Genomic DNA, 13,668 nt, shown 5'->3' with positions numbered 1-13,668 from the left:
CAAATAATTTGGTTTGCTTCCTGTAATAATAATTTTAAATCACTATTTTTCTGTAAAGTTTCAATCCATTTTTTATTTATTGATTGTCCAATTTTTCCAGAAATTTCTTCAGCGTTTTCCTTAAATTTCTGAATTAAATTAAGGGACTCTTGTAGTGGAAACGATTCAGTTTCAAGATTGAGGATGGTTTTATAAACAAATTCATAATTCGATTTAATAAAACAAAGCTCATTGTGCAGTGATCTGTTTTCTAAACTTGATTTGCATTTTGAAATCGCACCAATATTTGTTTCTTCAAAACATAAAATTAGTTCTTTTATAGGGAGAAAATGTTCCGCATAAAAACAGGCAGCTTTTAAATATGTTCCCTAACTTGTGATTATAAGTTCCGGTGGCAAAGCAGTATTTGGTAATTTTTCTTTATATATCTGAATCCTTAAAGGCGATTTTACAAATATTTTCTTCACGTTGCTAATTAAACTATTAAATGTAGGAAATGAATTTCGAATTTCTTCCGCCACTCTGTCTAAACCATGCACCAAACACGTCACATGAATTAAATTGGGATATAAAACTTTTAGTTGTTGGCCAGATTTGACCATGTATGACGCAGCATCGGAAACCATAAGCAAGATTTTGTTAGCTGGAACAATGTCGGGAAGGAAAAAGTTCATGAATGCATCATTTATAAACCTAACCATTGTTACATGGTTAACTGTGTCAAGCTGTTTACAGCCAAAAATATGTCAAAATATGCCAAAATATGTTAAAAATATGCCAAAATATGTTTAAAATATGCCAAAACATGTCAAACGGTAGAAAATATGTTCAAACCATCAAAATATGTTAAAAAACCGAAAATATTCTAAATATGTAAAATTAAATTAGTGTCAAACGCCTTTAATTATCATAATTCGTCGACATCCTGAAGCGTTTGATTGTATCTTTGATGGTTATCGATATGCAAAAAACATATAATCCGGTCTTTAATTATGACACAGTTGAAGCAGCCAACTATGTCTATTTCTCCTGTAACGCAGCCAAGGTGTTAATTGTAGTAGTCTGTGAACTATGTTTGTTATTTCTCATCTTAGTTACTGTCATCTGCTTATGTCATGTTTTTGTAATTTCATTAATCACAAAGGTTTTGCAGTTTCATCACAATTTAATATACAAGAAATATCAAGTATGAATAAGCTACTACGACCAGACAGATTCGATGCAGATCCGAACTCTTCTAGATCGTCTCAAGAATGGATACATTGGAAAGCTACTTTTGAAAACTTTATTTCCTCTTTAGTTGATGTCTCAGAGGAGGATAAATTCAAACTACTAGTAAATTACGTAAGCAACAATATCTATGAACTTATCTCTGATTGTAGAAAGTATTCTGAACACAAAGGTATTCTCGAAGCAGTTGAAGTGGTTGATATCCCAAGTAGCAATTTGTCGACGCGACAACGTTGTCTACCGCGTGGCAACGTTTTCTTACAACGTTGTTATTGCCTAGAAGACGACCCTATTCTGCACTGATTTGGTGGACGATTTTTGAGTTGTCTTGACGTTGCCTAGGCAACCTCCTGTTTAAGCAACATCGTTTCGTAAGCGTTGCATAAGACAACTGAAGCGACTATAAAAAGCATCTGCGCGTGCAATGGTTGCTCAAGGAGTCAACTAGTTATGTTTTTTTACCTATATTTTTAACACCTGTATGGTGAATGCGAATACCAAAAAGTAAACTGTTTTGACATCGTATTGGGTATTTAAATTTATATAAATACATAAAGGACTTATTACCTGATGTGAAATTTATAAACGCATCTCAGATTACCGTCAAATATGGATATTTCACCTTTAAAAAACACACGCGCTCCTTTTTTTATGACATTTTTGACAAAAAATATGCCAATTTAAAAAATCAAATTTTAATATAAAAGTCAAAATTTATGTTAAAGATGTTCTGTATAAATTTAATGTATTGATGGTGCTTTTAAAGGTATCAGAAAATGCCTGCATTTTTTATATTCTGTGTTTTCATTTTCTTTACATCCCAAAAATCTCAAGTAAAACCAAAATGGCGCATTAAACAATATTACCAATATTACTAAAAAATACCTTATTACCAACCTTAGACGGATAAGACAACTTAGAAGTCCAATCGCCAACCAAACCCGGCCGCGCCGACTATCAAAACTATTTGTCAAAAGTGTATCATTCTCCTTAACAGCGTTGCCACATTTAGTAGATTTCTACTTTTTTGATAGATTTTTGATATTTTTTAAAAAATTCTAGTAGGCAATATTTTTTAGTAGATTTTTGGTATATTTCAACAGAATTTGATCCATTTTTTTCGAATCATGAGGAAACTATAATAAGTATTTTTGAAAAATTTAAACGCAGAATGAAAGACTGCATTATTTAGAATCAAAACGTTTCTTTTGAATGAGATATTTGGAATTAAAAGTCACACTAAATTTTTTCTTTTTTCACCCCTGTAACTTATTAAAATAAACATTATAGAAGTTTTCAGGGACTTTCGGTCCTCGGTAATAACGTAATCTTTCTTTCTGCGTTTAAATTTTTCAAAAATACTTATTAGTTTTCTAAGGATTCGCAAAAAATGAAAACATTTAAAATACATTGAACATTTTAACAGACGACATTTTGCGCCTATCCCCTTAAGTTAGCTGTTGTTTTTATTATAAAATATCCCAAATATATCCCAAAAATCCTTAAGTATATTTCAGTTTTTAATTTAGTAGATTTTAGCTAAAAAATGGTAATTACCAGCTGGTGGTTTGGAACAATGAGGTTTCCAATTTTGTGGAATTCCTCTTGGGACATTTAGGACGGATGTGCATATCACTGTATTACTGTATTTACATGGCCTAAAAAGAATCTACTGAGTTTGTGAAAACAAAACTACTGAAAGAGTAAAAACTGACCTGGCAACACTGTCTATTAAAGCTGTTATAAAGATTAAGGTTATCAAATCTCAAATCTACTGATAAAACAATGGAATGGAAACCAGCTATTAAAAAAACAAATAAACAGGTTGTTAAATAAATCGAAAATTTCCATCAAAATAAAATATATAATAATAAGAAAAAATAAGGTTATAAAGTAAATTCTTTTTCTCCTCTGGAAGTTGCCGCAAACGTGTCACACCTCTAGAACAACACCTAAGGTCGTGACGTGACAGACAACTACTCAACTACAGAGTCGGCCATTGCGTAAATTAGTTTAGCATTATAACATTTTTAAGTCCTTGCGATTGTTGAAAAAACTGAACTGTGATATGTAGTTGTCACAATGGTAATAAATTAGTTGCCCGTATAACTAAAACTAAAGGTATTACTTAACGTTGTATAATGTCAGTCGGGGTAGGGGATGTTGACCGAAACAACTGAAAATGCTCTTGGGCAACGTTGTATACAGCGCATTTGTTTGTACTGACAACCAATGCGTCGAAAAATTGCTACTTGGGATAGCTCTTCACTCAATTCGTTCTCTCTTGTTTACAGCTACAAACAGTACCATTCATGAGCTAATGTTTCATCATTTTAGAAAAGCTTTAAATGGAACTGCACTTCCTGCATGGTTGATAACCCCCGGAAAAGTGTTTATGATAAAGAATGTGAGGCACTCCAAATATGACCCTCTTGTTGAAGAAGTGGAACTGATTGAAGCAAATCCGAACTATGCTGTTGTTAGACGTGAAGATGGCAAAGAAACAACAGTAGCTTTAAGACAACTTGCACTACGAGGAGATGCATCTCTACTTGACTGTGACAATGTTACTGGATCGGAGTCTGAGCTTTGTAATGAACAGGTTATCAAGGATCCACCAAGCCCTAGATTGAGTGATACATGTGAGGAAAGTCTAAATATTTCTCCTGTTAACGTTCTGGAAGAGGGTGGCATTGAAACTGATTTGAGGGAAGAAAATAAAGACATTTTTATTAGAAGAGGTACAAGGGAAAGAAACGCTCCTGCTTACCTTAAAGACTTTGTTGAAAAAAATTTTTTTTTTATTACTCCAATTTATTTAACAATCTGTTCCGTTAGGAACAATCAGTTAAAGTTGTGACTTTCTTAGGCTATGACATGTAGGTAAGAATTCCAATGAAAACTTTCCTTTCTAAATTATCAACAAATGTATAGATAGTACTACTAGTAAAATAAAGTAAAACTTAAAATAGTTCTAATTTATCTAAAATCTATTTGGTAAGTCAGTTGGTTTATAACGCTTAAGTCTGCGAACTTCACCCTCCGTGTTTAATAATTCACTCGCGAAATCATTTGGATGCGCACTAAGTCTTTCTTCATACTTTTCACTGTATTTGCTGATTTCTTCTTTGATGCTGGGAACTTCTCAGGTCTCTCTCTATTATTGCGTTGGGGACGTACCATAGAGCGTTTACTATGGTTCTCAATGCCTTAAGAACCATACATAGCTGTATGCCATAGGTCCATATGGGTTTAAGTATGGCTTTGTATACCACTAATTTATTTTCAATTGACAGTCTTGAATGTCTACCCAGAATCCAGTACATTTGTTGAAGTTTGAGTCCAAGTTGCTTTCTTTTGGTAAATATGTGTTTTCTCCATGTTAGTCTTTTATCTAGATGTATGCCCAGGTATTTGGTTGTATCTACTTGTAATAATTGTTTGTTGTTTATGTATACTGGTGGACAGCTCTCTCTTCGCATGGTAAATGTCATGTGGGTCGATTTTGTTTCATTAGCTCTTAGTTTCCATTTTTTTAACCATTTTTCTATTTTATTTAAGTGGGCTTGTAAGTTATGCGAAGCTCTTTGGGGGTCTGTGTGAGATGCGATAATACCTGTGTCATCCGCGAATGTTGCGACTGTTGTCAATCTAGTTGTAGGTAGGTCAGCAGTAAATAACAGGTATAGTAAGGGACCAAGTACACTACCTTGTGGGACGCCGGATTTTATTTTAAATAGTTCTGAGCGAGCATCTTGTTGTTTTACTAATGAAAAGCGATCTGTCAGATACGATTTTACAATTAAATAATATTGATACGGAAGATTTTTCTTCAGCTTATGGAGGAGTCCTGTATGCCACACTTTGTCGAATGCTTGGCTGATATCTAGAAAAGCTGCACTACAGTACCTCTTGTTTTCTAGATCATTGCTGATTTGTTTGACTATACGATGTGTTTGCTCTATTGTTCCATGTTTGCTACGAAAACCAAATTGGTGTTTTGGAATTAATCTTGTTTCTTCTATTATTGGTTCTAATCGACGTAGAAACATTTTTTCAAATAGCTTAGATAATATAGGTAAGAGACTGATGGGTCTATATGAGTTCAGTTCTTTGGGGTCTTTTCCTGGTTTTTGTAACATTATGATCTCTGCTACTTTCCACTGATTGGGAAAATGTGCATACGTAAGTATTGCATTAAATATATGTGTTATTGCCATGATTGTTTTCTTAGTTACGTTTTGCAGGATTTTTCCAGTGACGAGGTCATATCCAGGAGCCTTTTTTGGATTGATTTCATCCATAATTACCATTCGGATTTCTTTAGGTTTAAATTTTTTTATTGGGAGATTCATTTGAAAAGGTATATCAAGAAAATTTAAGATTTCATTATTATCTTCGTCGTTTTGGTCCATGTTGTAAGGTTTAAAGACGTTGCTTAGGTGTTCAGCAAAGGCCTTTGCTTTTTCATTATTACTTCTGGCCCATGTTCCCGCAGAGTCTCTAAGCGAAGGTATTTGTTGTATTGGTCTTTTCATTTTTCGTGTAGCACGCCATAGAGAATAATCTGTTGCTTCCGTAGGTGTTAGTTTTTCGAGGTACTCTTGTACGTTCTGATTCCTTATTGTGTGTAGTAGTCTTTTTAATTCAGATGCTGCTCTGTTATAATTCCTTTTATTGATTTCAGTTCTATTGTTTTGCCACTTTTTACGAAGTCTTCGTTTCTCTATGATTTTTTCTTTTACAATAGTTGAAAAATAAAGCTGGGGTGAATGTAGTAGTCTGTGTGTGGAAAGATAATGGCATGGAATCAAGTCCATTTGCCACAGAAAGTTGTAAAACGAATTTTCTTATAGTATAACTACAGAGATGTGGGTTATGCCGTTTTAAATTTGTATTTTATTTTCTTTAATAAAATTTACTAAAAGTTCCAAGGTGTTTTTATTGGCAGCTAACAAAATGTGTGTGAGATTTAATGGAAGAAAATATTTCATTTCAATAAGTGTACGAATTAAATCATTGGATTTTTTAAAATGTTTTTTGCAACCGAAAAATATATGATTTAGATCTCCGTAAGAGTTCTGATCACAACTACAGGCCGAGGACTGTATAATGCCCAGCTTAGCAAGGTGCGATGGAAATCGCCTATGATTTGTTTTAAGTCGAAAAACACTTGCCGAAAAGAATTTTGAAGTAGGGTAGTTGAAAATATATAGAGGTGGGGATGGTAGGGTAGGATGTATTTTAAAGTAGGTATTTTGTGAGTTTTCTACAGTATTTTCCCACTGTCGTTCCCATTTTAATCTTATTTTATTTTTTATCAAATGAAAGACGTCTGGTAATGTATAAATATTACAAAGAACTCCGTTAAGTACTGCTTCCTTAGCCAAACTATCAGCTTTTTCATTACCTAGTATACCTGTATGACCTTTGACCCATACAAATGTTATATTTAAATCTGCTATCAAATTTTTTAAATTGCATAATATAGGACATTTCATTCTTTCAAATTTTATGCTTTTTATTGACTCCAATGCAGACTTAGAATCAGTTAGTATTACTCCATCTAGTAAATTATTTGATGTTAACCAAGTAATGCCCTTCCAAATTGCTATAAGTTCAGCAGTATATATGCTACATATTGATGGTAATTTAAACATAAATGATTGTTTTGTATTTTGGATAAAAACTCCACAACCAACTCCGTGTTTTGTTTTTGATCCATCTGTATATATAAATGGCTTATTGACTAATCCACCTAATATGGATTTAGAAGGGTGTGATTTATATGATGGTATTCTGTATAATTGGGTATTATGACTCTGTGTGGTTTTATTAGTGATCTATAGGGTATGGATTTTTACCAAAGGAAATGTGATCAGCATTGGTCTCAACGAAAGCTTCTGCCAGTGGAGGAGAATTCTTTATTTTCCAAAAGCGGTTTGTTAAATCTTCTTTTGCAATATCACTTAATTTGTTGATCATGTTTGACTCTAAGGATTTTAGTTTTAAAAGATATTTTTGTGATAATAGCTGCCGACGCAAATCCAATGGCAATTCATTACATTCTGCCAGTATTGCTTTCACCGGTGATGATATCATTCCACCTATGCAAGTTCTAAGACATTTATATTGAACTCTGTTTATTTTGTTTAGATTGGTGTTACAAGCAGATCCGTATAAACAACATCCATAGTCAATGATAGACCGCACATAGGCTCTATAAAATAATAAAGCTATACCAGTAGCTGCGCCCCAACTTCGATTTGTTACACACCTACGCAAATTATAGCCTTTCTCACATTTGTTTATTAAGTGACGTATGTGACTCGACCATAGTAACTTGGTGTCAACAATGATACCTAAATACTTAAACTCTTTAACTACCGACAAGGTACGCCCACACAGAGTTAATCTCTCTGGTGCACGTAGTCTATGCCTGGTAAAAAACATAATAGAGCATTTTTCTGTTGAAAGGGTCATACCAGTTTCTTCTGTCCATGTACTTACCTTATGCATAATATTATCAAGAGCCTCAGTGCATGCTTCATAACTATTTTGGATGGTGTATATACAGATATCATCTGCATATTGTATGCAATTTACGGAATTATGAAATAGTGAATGAATATTGGCAGAATATATATTAAAGAGTATAGGACTAAGTACGGATCCCTGTGGCAACCCATGATAAACAACCCTTGGACCATGTAACACATTTCTATGGTCTCTAATATAGACATGTCTAGAAAAATATAGTTGCAATATATTTAGAGCAGTCGTTTCGCTAAGACCAATCTTAACCATTTTCTGTTTAAGTATATTTATATTTACAGAGTCGTAAGCCCCTTTTATATCTAGGAATAAACAAGCTAGATACTTGTTGCCAGAAAAGGCAATCTGGATGTCATTTACTAAATGAGTTACTGCATCCAAAGTACCATATCCCCTTCTAAAACCGTATTGAGTATTAGGTAAGATATTGTTATACTCCATGTACCACTCCAGTCTTGTTTTTATCATTCTTTCGAACGTTTTAGTTATACATGACATTAAAGATATAAGGCGATAAGAGGAAGGCATATTTCTATCTTTAGTAGGTTTTAAAATTAAACAAATGGTAATTTGTTTGAGATGCTCAACATAGTTTGAATTCACCCACCAATCATTGTATATATTTAGTATAAAATTTTTAGCAACTTGGGAAGATTTTTAATAATGTCATATGTAACATAATCATTACCCGGAGCAGTACATCTAGAGGTCTTAATTGAAGCTTCAAGTTCTGTTATATCAAAAGGTGCATCCATGTAGTGGCTGCCAATTTTCTCGTTCGGACCTTCAATCATATTTGGCACAAAACTAGGTGCTACAATATCAAAAATTTGGTTTATTAGTTCTTCAGATAGAGGATGTTTTTTAAAAGTTGAGTTTTTGTTCGATATTTTTTTTATAAAACTCCAAATTTTTGATATTGGGGTATTTTTATTTAATTTGTTAATAAAATTTTTCCAGCATAATTGTTGCTTTTGTTTAAAAAGTAATTTAGCTTTGGCCTGAATATGCTTAAACTTGAGGTAATTTTCATAATTCGTGGTCATTTTATATTCATGGTATGCGTCTTTTCTATCATTAACAATTAAAGTGCATTCATTATCCCACCAAATAGGATTTGGAGGTTTTTTACTGTTACCTGAACGAGATTTCATTGACTTAGAAGCTGCATCATTTATTACTTTCATAAAAAAATCAAAGGAGTTATTATTACTATTATTGTTATAGATTTGTGTTTCGATTAGGTTTTGAAAAAGCGTCCAGTCAGCTGAAGACTCAATCCATTTTCTAGAGGGTGTTTTGTTAGTGGGGATATATTCCCGAGATATAGTAATATGGATAGGGAGATGATCTGAGCCAAGTGTATCATTCAGAGGATTCCATTCAGATAAACTTAAAAGGCTAGGTGAGACAAAGGTAAGATCTATGGCAGAAGGTCTTTCGTTAGGTCTGACTATCTTAGTAGGTCGTCCGTCGTTTAAAATAATTAGGTTAGTTTCTTCTATAGCTTCTACAAGTCGATTTCCTTGTGAGTTATCTATTGTAGAGCCCCAGAGACTGTGATGACAGTTAAAATCACCGCATATAATGACATCACCCTGTAGTTGTGAAAAAAGATTATTCCAGTCAGTCTTAGTTGCTTTTATGTTGGGAGCTTTATAAATGGAGGCTAAGGATATCTTAAGGTCATCGATATATGCTGCACATACTTCTATTTTGGAATTAAAATTTTTACGAATTGAAATTTCATGATAGCATAGGGAATCTTTAATAAGTATGGCAGTACCTCCGAATCCATCAGTTCGATCTACATGTAATATATTGTAAGTTGGTAAATGAAATATTTTCTTTTTAGATAACCAAGTTTCGTTAAGCATAATTAAATCAAATTTAACAGCGTGATCGTTTAGAAAATTAATAAGATTAGCTTTGTTTTTAGTAATGGAGTTACAGTTCCATTGCAATATATTTATCATCTACTTAATAATAATTTTCGTCACTATCACTATCATTGTATTGTATCGTATCTAAGATTGTTCTGAGTTCTGTTTGTGTTTCCTGGATAACTAGTGGATCTGGGTTTACCAAATTAAATTTTTTAAGCATATTTTCAAAAATAGAAGGAAGTTTCTGCAGTATCTGTGATTCTAATTTTTCTTTGTATGAATGGAAAGCTTCTCTATGTGGATTAGGAATGATAGGATTTGAAGCGGTATTTTTAAGTTTAAATGAAGGGGGTTTATTAACTGAAAGGGGCGAACTTACTTTGCGCTTTTTCGGCTGTTGGTAATGTGGACGTGGTACCCAATTTTTATTACTCGTAGAGGGGGAATTGTTCGTGTCAATATTACCATTCAGCTCAGGGAAATTGTTTAAATTATTTAAAATATCGAAATTATTATGTGTTACTATTTTAGCGTAAGACGGATTTCTTACAATAACTTCAGCTTCTTTAAATGATACATTTTTTTCAGACATGATCTTTTTAATTTTTAATTGTTCCTGGTATTTCGGGCAAATTTTTGATACGGACTGATGGTCATGCTTTTCACAGTATATGCAGTAAGTGTCAGAAGTGCAATCGGTATCATCATTTTCATCGTGGGTTTGACCACATTTTTTACATTTAGTTGTAGTGCTTTTACAGTATTTGGCTGTGTGGCCATATCGAAGGCACCTAAAACACTGAACTACAGGATATATATAGGGCTCTACAGCAAATCTCACCAAATCAATTTTAACAAATTTTGGCAAACTATTTCCTAAAAACGTCAAGACAATCATTTGTCTAGGGACAAACTGTGTCTCATTATCAGAATCAACTATCCTACGTTTCATTCTTTTTACATCTACAACTTTATGTTCACTTTCGATATTCTCCATTATATACTTTTCGGACAAAAATGTGTCAATTTGTCTGATAATTGCCTTTTTATGGTTGAAAAAAATAGGTATATACGCGATCAAATTGTTATCTTTTATTAATTTATGTCCTATAATGGCATTAGCAATATTATAAGATTTAAAAATAATTTTTACTTTATTTCTCCCGACTAATTTTATGTCAATAACATGTGTGTTAAAAGTAGTATTTTTAAATAAATAGTGCCCAACTTTAACAGCCGATAAATGACTTTTTTGATCAACCGGTTCAACGATAACATAGTACGGTCCGATGTCTGTCGAAATATATTTGTTGTCTAAATTATATATTTTATTATCAATTTCCATTTCGCCTTGTATATCTTTCTCATCTGGTGGGTCTTTTCCAGACGGGGGAGTACCCCCGTCGGAAGAGTTACTCATTATAATATTAAAAAACTTGAACTTACCTTAACTATGGGTTTATGAAATAACAAACCAAAATAAAATATCTACCTGCCTAAATTCGAGCAAAAAGTAATTAAGCGCGTGTAACAAAACCAACCTTACTGTTCGGAAGACACACTAATACTGAATGTAGTAGTCTGTGAACTATGTTTGTTATTTCTTATCTTAGTTAGGGTCATCTGCTTATGTCATGATTTTGTAACTTCATTAATCACCTCATGCTGATTTTTTGTATATTAAAACCTAGTTTATAAAGGTTTTGCAGTTTCATTACATTAATAATAATGTATATGCATTAATTTCCCTTAATTTTCCTAACTAGCATGTTTAATACGTTGAATTTGCCTGTCTGTGGTTTAAGTTTCATGTCAGCAAATATACCTATTATGTTTCAACAATTTTTCTCAATAATTTTGGACCTTGAAGGAGGGAAATTTCCCCATTTTTCCTTCTTGTAGATCCGCCACTGAGTGTCACAAACTTTTTCGCTGCCAAATACTTTTTTGCATATTTCCCTGGACTATTAATCAACTATCAAACATCAGCATCAAATTTCAAATTAATTACTTAAAAAGTGTGATATTAAAATGCTGTAGGTCTGATTAATACATTTTTAGAAGCACTAATTTAAAATCATCTTTTGTAGCGCTGGAACGAAATTTGAATTATCGGGTATTTAACACCAAACATTATTATTATTAGCATTTATAAATAATATCGCAGGTAGCCTTTACGTTAAGGCAAACATATTTAATATGCGAAAAATAATTTAAAATTCTGTTGACACTACTGATTTAATATTAAGCCCACGATTTATGAAAACATGTATATATTTACTCCAATGACGCAACTCAATACATTAATATTTCAAGCACACTCTTCATATGATTTGAAGTGGGTCAAAAACCATAAATTGAAAGCAATTTTTACATTGCCTTTACTCTAAAAATGATACAAAATGTAAAAAATCTTACCCTTTTGCTTGAACAATCCAGTGTACTGTTCCAGTTGATTTTGTTTCAGCCAGATCTCTACTTCATTGAACTCCCCAGAAAAGAACTTTTCTCCGAAACCCGCAAGCAACGACAATACGTACGTACTACAAATAAAAACAAATAACAGTATTACGACTGTTTTGGCACAACGACTCATACTATAGTATTAACTTAATTCACATTTTTAATGTTATTTAAAATTTATTAAACATGACATCCGAGCGTATTCAGATGAGCCATGCCATTGTTGGTGTATCTGTCTTTGTTTTTATTTTAATGTTTTTGACACACTTCCACTGCTTTCGCCATCTATTAGATGTAAACCAAAACTTTTAATTTCGGAAATGGCTAAGGGTACAAGGTACAAGGTCTACGGACTTCTATAAATTTTAAAGGACATCGCACACATCTTATGGAAAATATAATGTCACTCAAATGAAATAAAATTTACATGAATAAATGCATCCTGAAATTTCAATGATTTGATACCATTGCGCCAACTCTGAATTTTGCTTAATTAGTGCGTTAGTTGTAATTAAAGTTTATCGAAATCGCATTTTGAAGTACCTACATAAAACTGGCATTCATAAATAATATTAGTCTAGTGGCTATTGAATACAGTCTATTCACCACTAGCTTAAGCCGATTACAGGCGGTACAACTAACCAAATTATACCTACTTTAATATCAATAATAATAGGAAAAGATAAGAGTAAGCCTCTACCTTAATCCCTCGAGAAAGATTTATGGAGTAAGCGAATCACAAGATCTTTTTTCTCTCTTTGACACACGTACAGTTACGGTCACTGAATAGGGCTTTTCATTCACAGTCATTTGTTTCGAGCTTCTCTCATATTTCGTATAATCCGTGTATAATGTTAATATACGTGTATAATGTTAATATACGCACAGATTATACAACATATGACAGAAGCTCGAAACAAATGACAATCGATGAAAAGCCCTATAGTCTACACTTTAATTTTTATATTGTAATACTGTAAAATTGCAGTGTCGTACGGATTTGATAAATGTCAAAGTCAAAAAATCTCAAAAAGGCAATGCTTGTCAAAAATTTCGTGAGTGTTGAAAAATAAAATGAGAAACTAAACCCTATTAAGACCATAATCCATTTTATTCAAAAAATCTTTTTTCTATATTTTCCATTTTCTTTTTTGATTTTTTAATTTTAATCAACCTATTCTAGGTACACCACTGGCAACGTCACTTTGACGCAAGAGGTGCGTTTAAACGAGGTAAAAATTTAAAAAATCGGCTCCTAGATAAGCCAGCCTGTAAACTATTCACTGGCCGTAACTGTACATTCCTATTTGATTTTAAATTTATTTTTATCAATTTAAGCTCTTCATCAATTCTTTAAGCTTCTTATCAATTTAAGAACCGTGGGTTAAAGTAGTCAATACAATTTTACATAAATCCTAACTCTTAAATGTAATAATATATGAAAGACGGATTGTTTCTTTATTTGATTATTTTAAAACTAAAGATTTGTTGTTATTAACATCTCAACTCTGCCTAAGCGGACTGTGATTGCAAG

General features: G+C 32.6%; 1 protein-coding gene across 1 annotated transcript in view; it reads right to left on the bottom strand.

Moving 5' to 3' along the window:
* Window positions 1-12,380, bottom strand: part of LOC114326580 (apoptosis-resistant E3 ubiquitin protein ligase 1) — a 293,562-nt gene extending 281,182 nt beyond the window's left edge. Inside the window, exon 1 of the mRNA XM_028274984.2 lies at window positions 12,090-12,380. Within this exon, the coding sequence (XP_028130785.1) occupies window positions 12,090-12,267 (178 nt within the window). The 5' untranslated portion in view covers window positions 12,268-12,380. The remainder of the gene's footprint in view (window positions 1-12,089) is intronic.
* Between the last annotated feature and the right edge of the window lie 1,288 nt (window positions 12,381-13,668).

The sequence above is a fragment of the Diabrotica virgifera genome, chromosome 3 (assembly GCF_917563875.1).
Source record: "Diabrotica virgifera virgifera chromosome 3, PGI_DIABVI_V3a".
Classification (NCBI taxonomy): Eukaryota; Metazoa; Arthropoda; class Insecta; order Coleoptera; family Chrysomelidae; genus Diabrotica; species Diabrotica virgifera.
This window is presented reverse-complemented; position numbering and strand designations above follow the sequence as displayed.